This window comes from Anopheles cruzii, chromosome 3 (genome assembly GCF_943734635.1).
Source record: "Anopheles cruzii chromosome 3, idAnoCruzAS_RS32_06, whole genome shotgun sequence".
Taxonomy (NCBI): Eukaryota; Metazoa; Arthropoda; class Insecta; order Diptera; family Culicidae; genus Anopheles; species Anopheles cruzii.
In genome coordinates this window covers 839544-855475 of record NC_069145.1, presented here as the reverse complement: position 1 = coordinate 855475, position 15932 = coordinate 839544, and the positions used below count along the sequence as shown (strand labels likewise).

General features: G+C 51.4%; 3 protein-coding genes across 3 annotated transcripts; 2 read left to right on the top strand and 1 right to left on the bottom strand.

Annotated features, from left to right (window-relative positions):
* Window positions 1-631: 631 nt before the first annotated feature.
* Window positions 632-11877, top strand: LOC128272239 (uncharacterized). The gene is made up of 3 exons (XM_053010012.1): window positions 632-647; window positions 5241-5441; window positions 10373-11877. The coding sequence occupies exons 1-3, from the start codon at window positions 632-634 to the stop codon at window positions 10945-10947; spliced, it is 792 nt and encodes a 263-aa protein (XP_052865972.1). The 3' UTR covers window positions 10948-11877.
* On the bottom strand, window positions 6500-14136 carry LOC128272238 (coiled-coil domain-containing protein 174). Its single transcript, XM_053010011.1, has 4 exons — window positions 14095-14136; window positions 13608-14026; window positions 13176-13543; window positions 6500-7632 (listed from the first exon to the last, which is right to left on the bottom strand). The coding sequence occupies exons 1-4, from the start codon at window positions 14134-14136 to the stop codon at window positions 6500-6502; spliced, it is 1962 nt and encodes a 653-aa protein (XP_052865971.1).
* A 166-nt stretch (window positions 14137-14302) lies between these two features.
* Window positions 14303-15928, top strand: LOC128272642 (alpha-1,3/1,6-mannosyltransferase ALG2). Its single transcript, XM_053010481.1, has 2 exons — window positions 14303-14332; window positions 14411-15928. The coding sequence occupies exon 2, from the start codon at window positions 14415-14417 to the stop codon at window positions 15654-15656; it is 1242 nt and encodes a 413-aa protein (XP_052866441.1). The 5' UTR covers window positions 14303-14332; window positions 14411-14414; the 3' UTR covers window positions 15657-15928.
* The last annotated feature ends 4 nt before the right edge of the window (window positions 15929-15932 follow it).

The window sequence follows — 15932 nt, the reverse complement described above, 5'->3', positions numbered from 1 at the left end:
GAACCGCCGTGCGTCACACTTTCAGTTCCACACTTTATCATGGGAGACACCGTCGGAGCTTCGGTGAACACGTGGCCGAGGGAGTTTCGGAGGATGCCGCGTGCAGCACTTTTTGTGGCTTTCGGAATCGGTCGTCCGGTTCGGAGCGGCTCGGCCGTGGAGTCTGGCTAAAGTTAGATAACAGCGCGGACGGATGGTAAAAGTTTTGTACACAGCGCGGCACACAGCGGTGGCTCAGCTCAGAGGGACCACTGAAAACCGGAAATGGTTTTCTCGATGCGGAAAAACTGTTGCCCAACTCGGAACCACCAACCGAGGTGGAGCCTTCACCGGTGGGCATTCCGGCGTGTGCAAAGTATGAATGTTTAATTGTGTGCTATCAGTGACTGAAAAAGTATGTTGTTTATGATTTTTATAATTTGTTTGTACGGTCCGTAATGGGATGGGGCGCCGATTTGCTGAGTTTGCGATCTTTTATGCGCCGGTGGGGACCTCCTATGGTGGTGTGATTAGAATAAATGAGCATTTAGTTGTTCCGTTAACGTATGAACGTAGTCGGAACTGGAATGTTCGGAACATTGCGAACTCAGCCTTTCAATCCAGTCACCATGTTCGGGGTCTGCCTACTACGATGAGTATCCTAACGTGTGGGAAAGTTTCGGACCAACGAGAGCGTCACAAAATAACGACTGAAAACAACAAGATGCCATATTATTTTGTCGTCCTTTGATGTTTCCTGCCATGACCATTATATCGTGCGGAAAGGCACATCGTGCTTCTGTTTCCGATGGTGTCCATTAATGCCAACACCATAATTCCTGTGAACGAATGGAGATTGTTTAATTTGGCTGTGATCGTCACACACAAGCGAAAGCGGACCACCGACAAAATGTCACTTAAAATTAATTTTTGGAGAGAACCCTCATTCCGAGGCCGATTTGATGGTTGGAAGGGTTGTACGTTAATTTATACATTGCCCGGGGTCGACCGGGAGGACACCGTGCGCAAGTACCATCAGGCCCCGGCCCGGTGGACATGTTTGACGAAGAAGAACTTCCGCTGTTTGACAAGTGGCAGAGCCGGGTCTACCGGTGCCGGACGCGGACAGGTCAAGAGCACCAGTGGGGGTTTGTAACGGATTTCGAGCACAGTGGTCCCGGAAGCAACACCGCCGAAGGGCTTCTTACACCTGACTGAGCTTCGATTTTTCCGACCCGTACCGAAAACCGATTTTCACCTCACCCGGACAGAGAGTCAAGAGGGTTGCTCTAGAACAACCCCTCCGGGCATCCCGGTAGTGTGTGGTGTGTGTGTGTGTGTGCAGGACAGGATATTCCACCCAAGGAACAACAGAAACCATCGGCTGCTGACCGATGGAATCGGAGCGGATTTCAGGACGGGTCGAATGAGCTTTTCTCGGTTGGTTTGCTACCCGAGTGGACGGCGGTGATGGCCCCGGCGGACCCTCCAGGAAATGAGGTTGAAAACACAATCCAATGACACTTGCTGGCAGTGACATGATGATTCACTCCGACCGGATGTAGAGCAACGCTGCCGCATGGTTTGAGCGATGCCGCCGGTTGGGTTTCAGTATTTCCGGCTCACAGCACGAGACCCGGCCATTGTTGGCCTTCCATGCGGGACGACGACGTCGACGACGTGAACTAATGTACGTTGAGCATCGGTCGGTCGGTGGTCCTGAACGTTGCCAAATTAACGCGCTCCTGTGCTTCGCTGCTCGTCGTAACTTACAGGAGCGCTCACCGGCGTAAGGACGGATGGCTGGAAATTTCTCTACAAAAGAAAAATTGCATCACTGAACCTAAATCCTGTTGCCTGCCAGTCGTGTGATGCGAGTTGACTTGAATACTCAAGCCTTGCCGGATACTCAGCGGCAACATATTACGGACTAATTGCATCACACTGACGACGACGACGAGCAAAATCGGCAAAGACATATTTGCATCGCCATAGCCTACCTAGCACGAGACCCGAGGGTTGCACTTCGTTGATAGTAAATTGCACTAAATTGATTTACGACCAGCCGTCGCAGCAGGCCACGGTCGCGTTTTGAGCCGCGCAAAGTGGGCCAAGAAGCGCGACCTTGGCTAAGACTTTTCTTGCCCGCCACCGGCGCGGTTGTCATCGCGAAGACTGAAAATCCTCCTCATTGGCACCGTCGGAAAGGCTCACGGGAAAAGACATGGCCAGAGCTATCTGGCCACCGTGCGCTCACGGGTTGGGAAAAATGTATATTAGCAAACGGAAGCCGTCGCTACTGTGAATGTGAATATTTGTTCGGCCCCGAGGCAAGGCGCCGCTCCGGAAGGCGCTGCTTGATCCATTCCGCTTTTCAACCGGCGTTTTTCCTTTGAGAATCTTGCCAGGAGCATGAATGAAGCACGGCTTATCACATTTCCCTGCCCTGACTTCCAAGCGCTGGCGGCGACCGCAACGGAAGAGCGAACCACCGGGGCCCGGGCCGAGAGTTAGACATTCCCGGAAATGGACCCGGTAAAAGATGGATACCCCCCGGCCGACCGGGGGCCGACTGGGTAAAGCTGAAATGTAATCAAATAAAAACGTGGTTCGGCTGATAGAGGAAGTCACCAGTCAAAGCCAGTGTCGTAATATTATTACTAACAATAATGATAATAATAATGGCCGTAATGACAACACGACGGAGCGCACGGGACCGCCGCGCGTGTATCCTTTCGTGGACAGGACAAAAGCTCCACTCGGAGGTACACGACGACGACGGCACACACACACACGGAGAGATGAATGGCCCAGGATAAGTCGGATATATCGATTGGATGAATGATTGCCGTTTGGGAAGGGGCGGAGCGAATCGAATCGATGGCGCGACAAATAACTTACCAAATCGAGCGAATTTAATTTTCACGTTCGAAGACTTTATTACAACTTTCGGGTCCGATTCGTTCAAATATTTCAGATACCGCCACTGCATTTTACCGGTTCACCAGACATTGAGTGGATGAATTGGCCAAATAAGACCGCAGCATAAGACGGTGGTAGCTCTCAGAGCATCGATCGCGCCAGGAGGACCGCACAAAAAATCCCAAGTCCTCGTCGATTTTATAGGAACTACTATCAGGAAAAGAACGGCCGACTACTCGGCTTTCTGGGGCCCCGGACCAAAATGAGGTCCTCGTCAACACAATGGGATGCTACCGCGTGTTACAATGCGGGCACGTTCGAAGAGTTGCTCGAATAGAGACCGCGCTCTTGCTACACCTGCTTCACCGGTTGTTCTCCGACGGAATTCTCGGCAAACCCACCGCGGTTCCAAGATGCTGAGGCTCCCGATTCGACGTGAATCCGAAGAAAGAAATAAAGAAGCTACGTCCGGGCCCGGGCGAGAGTACGGGTTGAGTTGAACGAAAACAACCACCGCCCGCGTTCCGGCCATGCGGAATATTTCCTTCAACAATTGGTTCTCCGGTGACAATAGACACCGGGAGCGTCGAGTGTGAGCTCGCTTTCGTTCCCGGGACCGGCTGACCAGTCGCTTGAACCACTTCGATAAATCTCAATTACGGCGGCGACACACGGCGGCGGCCAGCTGTAAATAGCTTCTCACGTTGCAGCGTCTTCTCGGCACGGGAGACTTCCACTGCGCATCACACACATCAACCAGATCCCAATTACGGCCGCAGCGAAACCCGATGCTATCGGATGTGTACGCCGGGACGGAAGGGCAACGCGCGGTTGGACGCGCGGTTGGACGCGCGATTATTGCTCAATCATATCGTCATTTTTCATTCATTCATAAACTACGCTCGTTCCGCTTCTCGCTGGTGGCCACCAGCGGACCAGCGGACCAGCAAAACACGGACGGGTTGGGATTTTAAATTGCAATTTCATTTCGACGGATCTGCACCAGACCTCACGCCCCGAGACCTCGAGGAAGTAGGGGAGGCATCAGAAAGATGCATCGAAATGCAGATGCATCCAGACGGCCGAGGGTCGTTAGCGAACGGGCTTATGTTGCACCTTTTGTGTGCCACTGGTTCGTGTGGTTTCTGCGCAAATCAAAATAAAACAAATGGTTGATATCCACGCGCGGTCAGCGTCTGTGTTGAGATGAAATACAATATCTCCTCGGACCGCCTTGATATGGGATGGATCGATGATCGTTTTCTAATGAACAGCAAACGTAAAGAGAGGACCTTCTGGATGGGGGCATGCACACGACGATGTAAGATTAATGTATACTTTGGAAGATTTGTGTAAATAATAAACCATTGGCGAGGAAAATGATTGAGTGCGGTTTGTATCGTTGCATGTATAAAACATCGAATGGACCGGTTTCGATATAATTTTTCATAAAAAAAAGGTTTAGAACTTCAGTGAAAAATCCTCGGATGTCGAGTGCATCGTGCACTCGACTCGCTTCGCTCGTGCAAAGAGGAATACGTCCCAATGATTTCGAAGCTGCAAATCAAAGTATGCGCCCCTGCCCAGTGCACGTACGTTCCCGGCGTTTCTCCCTGGTAACGGAAGTGTTCGTTCGAGGCTACGAAAAAATAAAATGGCTGCGTTCAATAAAAATTGATAAGAGCGCGCGTTGATATGTATCATTTGAACGAGAGGATTACATTTTTCCATTCACCGCTCCCGCTTACGACGACGGTTATAAAAGTGGTCCATTTTTTAGTGTTCTCCTCGCGCTTTTGAAGAGCGACAGGCAGCGTAACGGAGTACTTTTTGAAAAAAATATGCACAACCTGCAAAATGAAGTGGACCGCGCGCGCGCTTCGAAAGACTCGCGGGTCGTGTAATCGGGCGTGTAAAATATGGCTCAATTTTTATTGAAAAACGCTCGCCACCACACTTGACATCGACTGGGATGGTGCCTCAGCGGACATTTTGCATTTCGTCGAAACATTGATTTCTCGTTTCCTTTTTGCCCGGCCGCAACTGAGCTTTTATGACTGATGTGTGTTCCGCACCACGGTGAAGAGATAAATCATCGACAAGATGGAAATTTACAACTGGAACTCGATAAAATTTGTTGACGACGCGTGATGTATCATGTTCAGTTTTGTGCCATTAATTGCATCGCCACCACTTTTGCTGACTTTTCTCTTCGGATTGGTTTTTCCACATTTCGCTATTTCCAGCTTTGCGACTGATCCACCATTCCCATCCTCTATAAATAAATCATTACAGTTACAGCCTGTTTTAACACGATTCTACTTTTATCCGCCCCGCAGTACTGATATGCCTAAACCTTCGCGCGCTGCCGGCTGCCGAGGCCAGGAAGTGCTACGTTTGCGGCGAAGGGGCCGATGCCCCGTTCAAAAGTCTGCCCACTGTACCCATCGTCGAGGGCACCTGTGAGGGTTTCCGGCCGGAAGAGAAGTACGCCTACGACTGTCCACCGACGTACACGAGCTGCTTGACGCAGGTTGACGGTAAGTTGTTGTCCAAATTCTGGCTGAAACATATTCATAGCCCGTTTAGTTTTAAAGGACCGCACCTCGGAACATGCATTCCGAGTGTGGGACACGACACTTTGGTCTGTAGAAGAAGGCCCTCGGAGCCAGCAGCCTTCGAGGTCAACTAATGACCGGGCGGAGGCTGAAGAGCAGATTAGCCTCGCGCGGAGAGAGCGCTTCGGTTTTATTATCGTCAACATTATCATAAAACAGATTTTTAAATCGCTCCACTCGATGAACCGTTCGCCGTTGGGGCCTCCGTTGGGGACGAACGACGAAGATGCTCCGTTACGATTATGATGGTGACAAAAACGATAATGATCATGACCCACAGCGAAGCGGGCTGTGGAGAAAAGCCAAAGGAGAAGAGACACGCTAGCCGATGATGCCGATGGGTGAGAGATTATGTGTCCCATCCACTCTGGCACTCGAGCGCGGCACTCGACAAAATATACGAACGACAAGTGCACTCGAGTGTTGTCGGATACACATACCGCGTACGCCCGGCCGAGGTCTTCTCGAGATTTTCCGGAGAACCGCACACAGCACAACGACGACGACGACGTCGCTCCAGCGCAACTCCCGGCGATCGTTAACCGATGGACTCGATGGTCCGGGTGAGGGTGATTTCGGTGCTCTCATTAAAACGGATACGTCGGAATCTCGCTGCTTACCGGAGACAGACACTAACTATTCGCATTAATGGCCGTATTAAGCCTCGGTGCCTACAACGCGTATGTTCCGTCGGACCGGATTCGGTTGATGCTTTTAGGTTGAGAATTCCATTTCCTCGTTGACTTAAGAGAACGCTACCCTTGAGCCTATTCCGAGCCTAGTAATTCTGATGAGTTTTAAGAGACACCGAATGGCGTAAACCCTGTGCTTGTGCCACGATAATTAGCCAATCTAAACACACGTTTCTTGTTGTCCTTAGACCAAAGATTCGGAACGTAATTGTCATCGTTCGGAACACACACGCAATTGGACAAAATTATCTCCAGGCAATCGAAACACACTCGGGATCCACGTTTATTTTAATAATCCGCATTCGAAGACCAACTGTTTTTCGTTTTTATCGTGCCTTTATCGGATTGGTTTCGCAAAAACTTGAGCCCCGCTTCGATCGATGCCTCCAGGTTACCGGGCCCCCCGGTGCGCGGTGGCCTATACGACGAACCGTGCCGTCCGGCGACGTCCGACGGGCCGTAGTAATCGTACGTCGGCGGGGGTTCTATTTCTGGTCCCCGTCTTCGTTCCGTTCCGTCGCTCGTTCCGCTGGTGCCTTCAGCGTCTTCGTGCAGCTCATTCCGTATCGGCACCGGAACCTGTTTCACCGGAATGTCCACCTCCTCCTCCACATGCAGATTGCGACGCTTGAGCTCCCTTTTGACGGGTTGTTTTTTCGTCGTGAAAAACAAAGCCCGGCCACCGCTCTGCTGCTGGTCGTCCTCTTCCGGGAACGGAATGTCCTCGAAGGCTGGTGGCGGTACCGGAGCTACCGGTGGCATCGGTCCGACCATCGGTGAATCTTCGTCACTCGATTCGGGCGATGAGTCCGATGTGATGCGCGGTGGCGGAACATCCATCGGAGGTGGTAGCCATCTCGGCGGCGGCGGCGGCGACGCCCGACTGGTGCCCGGATGTGGTGGCCGCTCGGTGGAGGGTGGTGCAAATTCTGCGATCCGTTCGCTTCGCTTCAGATCGTTCCATTCGTGCTGCGACAGGACGAAGCGCTCCTTGGCCGGTACCCACTCCCGGTCTTCGCCGCTCTGCTCCTTGCCCTCGTCCCACGGGCGCACGTGTTGCGCCCGTTCGCGTTCCCGTCGTCGTTCCGCCTTCTCCTGCTTCTTGCGTTGCTTGTCCGCTGCCTTGCGCGCCTGCTCTTCTTCCACCGTGTCGTACAGTGGGTTCTGTTCGCTCTCCTGCCGTCGTCGCTCCTCCTCGGCCGCCTCATCTTCCGGCGGTAAGCCCTGGCGGGCCCGCTGCCGAGCGCGGGCCGCCTTCACCCGATCGGCAATCATCCGATCGCGGGCCGTCCTCAACTCTTCCCGCACCTTCTGGGCCTCGATCGTGGATTCGCGGATCGCATCCAGTTCGTCCCGCTGCCGGTTACGTTCCTGCTGGTCGGTGGAAAATCCATAGTAGCCGACACCGTGCAGACGGGCCTCTGTGGAGAGAAAAGAAAGCCGGCGCTAATGAGTAATTATTGCATTAAGTTTGGTACAGAATAGACAAAAGCGCAAAACAATTATAATGTTTAAACTCAGTCCACAGCATAAATATGTAATCAAAGCTCCGAAAAGCACACACGTGGGGTAGGAACTCGCCAACGGCGTTGAACAATTCCTTCTCTAGTGTGTCCGCGGCGCTCGGGACCTCGGTCGGAGTTGCTGTCTGCTTGCTGATGATACAGATTTTGGTGCAACTTTTTTAATTAAATTACCCTTCTTCTCTACGACGCCATCCGAATTGGTTACCATCGTGGGGACTGGACATACCGCCCCGTGACGGTCGAAGCTTGGGAAGTTCCCGTTCTGGGTGCAAAAGTTAGCGAAACCCGAAATGAGAACCTTCCGCGATTCCGCGCCAACGTTGGCATTTGTGGAGCGCGAGCGCGACAGGTTGCAATAATGTGGTGGGGTCAGCTTTGTGGGGGACAATTATAGAGCCGTTTATTGGCCGAAAAGCTGGTTTTAATCCGCGTTTGATATTTCACAGTCACCTTCACCGATGACCGAGGCCGTGTGGTGTGGTTCTTTGGCAGAGTCAAAGGATGGGTTTCGTTGCATCTTTTGTTTATATTGCACAAGTTTTTCGCTTATCTGCGCCGTCTGCGTCTTATCAAGGACGCCTCCTTTGCAGCAGCCAGCATCTCATTTAACAGCGAACGAAACTTTACTGTGATAAGAGCAGAGTTACAGCGGGCTTCCTCTTTCGATGCCCGGAACACCGGAAACACGAGGTACCGAGGAAAAACTTTAGCCGGTTCGTTTCACGGTTGATGATCGAGCTCTGTCCCCACGCCACGCCACCCATTTACATCGTCTACCTGCGGGCCGATCGTGGTTTGTGGCGTTGCTTTGCTTGTCATGCCAATTCAGCAAAAGTTTCGCCAACGTTGTAAAGAAATAACCCGGAGATGGACCAGAACAAATGTGGAACGCTTCCGCAATCAAGTTGGGCGAAAGAAGAAGTTGACAGTAGGATCGAAATAATGTTTTGATGTACAGAATGTAATGTTTTTTTACAATCAAATATTCGAAACGTAGTTCTTTTGTTAGCTTTCGTACGACGAAAGATATGCAATCCGTGATACACCGCCGGACTACAGGCGCAAGATACCTGAAAGCGCCTAAAGGTATGCAATACGAATTGCAGCAGGTGGTCTTTTGTGCGGAATGTCATCTTGTTCAATTTACTCAATTTTTTGTCACAAATGCGGTTGAAAAGTTACACATAATGTGGCCATTTTTCATAAATTCCTGAGCGTTTCGATCAAATCAACCGATGCGTTGCTCCAAAACCCATTTACACCGTCGTTAGCCCCCGAGAGACAGCAAGCAAGCAACAAGCATGTCGCTGCTGCGCTGCGGGAGAAGAAAATTAAATTTAATTCCCGCTTTTTGGCATCCACAAAGTCCCCGCCGAGCCGATGGTGCAGTGTGTGTCGCATGTATGAAAATTTAATTTTAATGACATTCCGTCCATAAAAGCCTCCTTTAGCGAACCGGGGCCGATGTCACCAAAACGATCCCGGCCAAAGCGTACGCGGGTTCCAGAGAGAGAAAGCCTCACGACATGACGACGATGGCGACATCTTAATGGATGCCATACGTCGTCCGTCCGTCCGTCCGTCCGTCGTTCGTGCTGCTGACGGCACAGAAGCCGCTCCGGGGCTCCGGATTCTGGGGCATCAATTCGCCAACCACTCTGTGTAGCGGGGTTCTCGATGACAGTCTTCATTTTTAATGAAGATTGAAAGTTTATTAGTTCCTCTCCCGTGCCGCCAGGCACCCATCCCGGTGATGGTGGATGGCGTGATCCGTGCATCGTTGCTTAGCCCGAAAAAAACGAAACACGTCAAAGGGAAACGATTAGCGGTTTTACGGCAAATCGGAACTCGAGCGAACGCACGGAGGACGAGCCCAAGTAATGAGGTTTAAATTTTACCCGCGCCATTAAGGTCCGTTTGTTGTCCTCGTGTTGGCGGAATGGCGAATCCTTGCGGAGGAGGTCCTGTTCGCAATGTGACATGCGTGTATTATGCATGGGACTCGCTGGCGAATACCACTTAGCTGAGGGTAAACCGTTTCTGCAAACCGAAACACGGTTACTTCAAAGCACATCATTCCGACACGCGACGCGTAGGCAAATTTTTACCCCTCGAGAAAGGTCACTCTTTCTTATTCCCGAGGCAGGGTCAATACATTAACACGCGCGGTTCCCGTTCGGTCCTTTGAACAGCAGATCCCAGCAGAAAATGAAACGAAAACACGGGCACTGCTCTAGAGTTGCCATTAAAAATTATTCCCATTTCACGTGTTGAGAATATTAATATTATATTTATTCCAATGGGGATTTCATTGAGCTTCAAGTGGCAGTGGGATTTGAGCAAACCGCTGGAGCGCCCTCCAAATGCGCCTACGGAACTCGTTTGGAACACAACGGTACACACGCAACGAAACGGACCTCGGTGTGGTGTCCACAGCGAGCCATTCCAATTACGGGTGCAGAAAAAAGTAGTATAACATGAGTCATTGGGAACTGCGGTGAAATTTATTACCTTCTAATTACACACAGCCAACGGCATGCGACGGGGAATTGAGATATCGCAGTACGCCCGTGTTGGCCGTTTCATTGATCGATTGTTTCTGTTCTGTCCGCCTCCGTGCGGTTTCCCTTCGCAGGCGACATCGAAATGCGGACGTGCGGCGAGAACTTGGCCATCAACGACTGCAAGAGTGCCAACGGGATCGACTACTGCTACTGCAGCACGGAGCTGTGCAACCGGTTGACCCGTCCCGAGATCCGCCGCTCGATCGCCGCCACGTTAATGCACGCGCAGCAACACAACCACAACCGGCCTGCGAGTGGCCACCATCACCACTCGCAAGAGCACCACCTCCTGCAGCAGCCCAACAACAGTGACGACGAAGACATGCTCGAGTCGTCGGGAATGGACGGCGAGCGGAGTGAACTTTCGCACCACGACCGCACGCTGAACGTACACCGGGACGTTACGACACAAATTACCATCACCCTCAAACCGGTGGCCAATTCGGAGCAGCGCGATGGAAAAGATGCCGCCGGCACCACCAATGGGACTACCGATCGAAGCAGAGACAGCAATGCCATTCCAGCGGCCAGCAGCAGTAGCGCCGGCAGCAGTACAACGATCCTCGGGGGCTTCGGGGCCGTGATCATGCTGATTAGTAGTTACATTGTTTCGCTTCGGCATGTGGCCTCGATCGACCAATATTGAGGTGCCCCGGGTGTCAGATTTTAAATATGCATTCCAAGAATGACAAGGCGCGGACGGCCCGGAGACGGCTCGAAACGACGACGATCTGTGATGTGATTCTGGCGCGATGTCGCTTTCGTCCGCACAAGCCACCAAGCCCGATGCCATAGCCGGAAGACAGAGAGAGGAGAGAGAAAAAGGAATGCAGAGGCGCATTTTGAATGCCGATCCGCCGTTCGTCAGAAGAGGCGCTGACCCAGTCTAGTCCGCGTAAGTGTCGCGAAATGAGTTTACCACCGCACCAGAGCGCAGCGGATCTCCGGATTTGTACATAGGCATTGTAAATAGATCACAGACCGATTTGCTCACCGATCCGCTCTAGCGTCGCTCGGAATCGAAAAGTATCTAAATAGTGCTACGCTCACGATGGCCCCCCCAAACTGTGTCCTGTCCAGTGGTGTGGTCCTGAGATTCAAAGACAACCCGCCCGCCTCCCGCTAGGATATATTGTTGTAACGTGTTCCGCCAAATGAGGGCGCTGTCGGGCTGCTTCCCTTCGAGTTTAAGATAGTAGTAGAAGCTAGATTAGGCTACGTGTTGTCCTACCAGCAATCCTTCGGTCGCGATTGATAGGCCCCTTTTCAACGAGGCGCAACTAGTTCGCGTTTAATGGCTTCGGGATATAGATTAGAGAGAGACCGAGAGTAAAAACACAAAATATGTAAGCGAATCGAAGCATTAAGCAAGTTTTCCTTCCCTAATAAAATTAGGCACGACCACCAGCAGTATTCGAGTTCCGAATTACTTCCCAAGGCCCTTAGGATTATACACGTAAATAGAGAACGAGAACCGAAACTGAGCTTAGATGTGCGTGTGACTGTGTCACGGAAAAGGGCATGAAAGTATTGCAAATTTATCAATAAACCACGACGACCCAAAAACTATTAATAAATGGACGGCCCCACAACGGATGGCACCGATAACGGATGGTTCTTTTCCCACAACGCATCGCACATTTCCGCCGGCGCCCAAACTAGATGCGGTCGCCTTTTGTTTCACTTTGCGTGCAAAATATCACACCCAATTTCCGGCCAATTGGGAACATAAACACTTCCGAAAGCCAGTGCGATTCTGGTACGATTTGTGACCGAGTGTGTCGCAAATGTCGGGCCCCATGCAACTAAAGCGAGTCCCGCGATCCGCCTGTGATACGGCGTGTGAAGGGGATCAGCCAATTACCTCTAACAACTGACCCCGTCCGACCGCCCAACCGGGGGTCATTTGGTGCAAATTTGCATAACTACTGTCGGAAGTGCGTATTTCGAGCTGTCCGCAAGCTAAACGTGTGCTTCCTAGCACACGAATCTGATCCGGGCCCGGAGCACACGGAAATGGTCCGGCAAATCCCGGTGTAGGGCGGGTGGTAAACGCAGCAACAAAAAGCATAACGCACACGATAACCGGCAGGTTTGCGGCGAAATCTATTCAATTACATGCTCGCCGGGTCGCCTGTGACCGGGAGCATTCGGGATCCGTTCTGCGTTTCGTGTGAACAGAAATCAGCTTCCGGTGGCATTGATTGGCGTAGATCCATCAGCGACGAGAACCAATACCGCTCATTATTCGGTTGTGATTCGTTTGCTAATAATTTTAATGCAGACCATAGAGGCCGTGGCCTGAGGACTGTTTGACCTATTTCCGGTTTGCAGCCCGGTACCCCTTTCATCCCGGTATTTATTGGACACGAAACACAATGAATCATTAAATCATTTTCGAAAAATGTAATCTTCTTGTCTTCCTTTAACTGAACATCCGACAATTTTCGATAAGTTTCTAAAAATAAAAGGAATCCCTTAAAAACATAAACTTATTTGGCATTTTACTTTGAAGAAATGATTGCTTTGACTGATGCGATTGTCAAGAGGAGAGGAGTTCCCCAAAACGACTGATAACCGACAGAGACCTTTGGCCCGCGAAGGAGCGTGGTCCAAAGTGTCCGGTCATAAGACTTCCAATGCAGCCCTAAAATTTACGGAATTTAAAAAAATCCGGTAATATCGGAAGAATCCAAAAAAAATCAGAGGGTTTGGTGCGGGATCAACAAAACGTCAAAGTAATCATTGAACAACTTCAACAGTTCATTGAGCAACAACTTCGTTGCTAAGTGATTCTTCTCCGATGAAAAATCGCTTAGCAACGCAGAAACATCTAAAAAATAAAAATCATTCGAAAAGCATCTTTGTACTCACCGTCGAACAGTACGTCCTGATAGTGGATAGAATCCTTGTCCAAATTGGCCTCCTCCTGCTGCATCCACTGTTGTCTCATTTCACGGAAGCCGGCCCCGATGTTCGTTTCGTTGATGGCCGTCGAAGGCATGGGGCCGATTATTTCACCTTCTTCTTCCTCCTCTTCACTACGCTCCACCGGAGGCTGGTTCCGCTCGGAGGCTGGGGCTTCCGGTGGGGCTTCTTTGGCAGAATTTTCCAAATCTTCCCTACGTTGTCCCTCTCGCGGAGCCATCGCTTTGGCCAGGGCTTTGTCACGTTCGAGACACGTCTGCAAGTCCTCCCTAAGACACTTTCTGGTTCGTCCCAAGCAGTCTACGTATTCGACCCTGAAAGTTGGTAATAAAATTCGTATATCATTCCGTACTATGCTGGGACGTATCCCGTTCGTACCATTTGCCATCGGTGCCCTCATTGGTGCCTTCGCTATCGTCGGACTCGCTGCTGCTATCGTCTGGGGCGGACTCTTCCGAGAGTGGATACGCTGGCTTCGTGTCCTGCTTTTTCTTGTTGAACATTACCAAACTGTTCTCGTCACTGTTCAGCGCACCACCGGACGCCACCATCCGGTCATAGTACTTTGCTTTCGTTGCCAACATTCGCTTTGACCGCGCGAGCTGTTCCGAATCCTCCAGCTCCGTGACCTTCGGTTTGTCCCGATTACGATGCTTCTTTCGCTGTTCGGTGCGGTCCGAGGCGCTTTTGTCGCTTTTGGGAGCATGTTTGGGCACAAAATCATCAATCGTGCTCGTTGCTTTCGCTTTACTGACTTCCTCCTGTTTGCGAAGTAGCTCCGCTTTCAAACTTAGCAACTGCAATTGAGGGGTGAAGGTTCCATTAGACGACGCAAACAATATTTCCGGAAACGATGAATTCTTACCGAAGATTTATCAATTTCGATTTTGCGGTCCGGATCGTTCATTGTTGCTTGCTTTGTCGACTGTTGTGAATTTCGTTCGCAACACTCTGACGTTTCGCTCCAAGCAAACAGCTGATCAGAGTTTGGAGCACGCTCGCACAGAACCCATCACTGTTTGGCAGTTCGTTGACAGCTCGTCGTTATGTTTTTCTGAGAAGCTGGCACACAACACGTATCAGACGGAAAAATAAATCTAAAAGTCCGGATCGATTCCGCTTTTATTTCCGGCATTCCGGCAGATTGTGTTGAGTAACTGGGGGTTTTCTTCTACCGACAGAGACATGGTGCGTGTACTGTTCGTTCATCCGGATCTTGGCATCGGTGGCGCCGAGCGGCTCGTTGTGGATGCGGCACTGGCCCTGCGAAGCAAAGGCCACTCGGTCAGTTTCCTGACCAACCACCACGATCCGGAGCACTGTTTCGACGAGACGAAGGATGGTCGTTTGCCGGTGAAAACCGTTGGCGACTGGTTGCCTAGGGATATTTTTGGAAAGTTCAACGCCGCCTGTGCGTACATACGCATGGTCTATGCCGCATTCTACTTCAGCTTTTTCCTGTCCAAGAAGGAGCCCGTCGATGTTATTTTCTGTGATCTCATCTCGCTCGGCATTCCGATCTTCCGTCTTGCGCGGCCAAATCCGAAAGTCCTTTTCTACTGTCACTACCCCGACCAGCTGCTGTCCCGCCAGGGCAGTGTGCTGAAGCAGTGCTACCGAATGCCGCTCAACTATTTGGAGGAAATCACCACGGCCCAAGCCGATAGCATTTTGGTGAACAGCAAGTTCACCAGCCGCGTGTTCAAGGAGACATTCAAACGTATCACCACCGATCCGGACGTGCTGTACCCGTCGTTAAATACGCGGTTCTTCGACGAAACACCGGTCGGCGACTCGGATCAGGTCGTGAAGGTTCCGGCCGATGCGTTCGTGTTTCTCTCGATCAACCGTTACGAACGGAAGAAGAATCTTCCGCTGGCACTCCACTCCTTCAAGGCGCTGCAGGAGAAAGTAACGCCATCGGTGTGGAACAAGCTGTACCTTGTGATGGCCGGCGGGTACGATGATCGTGTGCTGGAAAACGTCGAGCACTACGACGAGTTGGAAGAGCTGGCGGAGGACATTAAAATTCATTCGAAGGTGCGCTTGCTCAAGTCCCCGAACGATCGCCAGAAGCTGTGTCTCCTGCATCGTGCACAAGCATTGCTTTACACTCCGGAATTCGAGCACTTTGGCATCGTCCCCTTGGAGGGGATGTATCTGTCGAAACCGATCATCGCGGCCAACAGTGGCGGGCCGATGGAGACCATCATTCACGAGCAAACGGGATTCCTGTGCGAGCCAGTACCGAAGGAGTTTGCCGCCGCGATGGCCAAGCTTGTGACCGACGACAAGCACGGCGAGCGTATGGGTGCGATGGGCCGGAAGCGCGTCCAGCAACGGTTTTCGTTCGAAGCGTTCAGCACCAAACTCGACAACATCATCACCGACATGGTTCAGCGCGAGACGGACAGAAAGTACAAATAGCATCGGTGGTGCTTCCCGCTGTCCACCTTCCTACTGGTGGCGCAGGGCTTCCCGCATTTGAACGCTGGCTACGCATGGAATCCCATATTTGCTATGCAAGTGGCGCGTTAAAATCGACTGACTTGGCCGGCATACGCCGGGCGGCAAGTAACCCTCTCTGGCCAAACGCGTGTTTTGGCGCCCATGGACAGTAGTCAGTAATTATTAGTAGAAGTAGTAGTTTGTGATTTGGCTTGTTAGAAAGCCTTAATTGTGAGGCGCCAAAGCTCCACTAGC

Excerpts from the sequence above, each read along its gene's own strand:
- LOC128272642 (XM_053010481.1), top strand. The coding sequence starts at position 14,415 with ATGGTGCGTGTACTGTTCGTTCATCCGGATCTTGGCATCGGTGGCGCC.
- LOC128272239 (XM_053010012.1), top strand. Across the intron at positions 5,442-10,372 it reads CTGCTTGACGCAGGTTGACG|GCGACATCGAAATGCGGACG; the intron begins GTAAGTTGTTGT and ends TTCCCTTCGCAG.
- LOC128272238 (XM_053010011.1), bottom strand. The coding sequence starts at position 14,136 with ATGAACGATCCGGACCGCAAAATCGAAATTGATAAATCTTCG. Across the intron at positions 14,027-14,094 it reads TCGAAATTGATAAATCTTCG|TTGCTAAGTTTGAAAGCGGA; the intron begins GTAAGAATTCAT and ends CCTCAATTGCAG. Across the intron at positions 13,544-13,607 it reads GAGGGCACCGATGGCAAATG|GGTCGAATACGTAGACTGCT; the intron begins GTACGAACGGGA and ends ACCAACTTTCAG.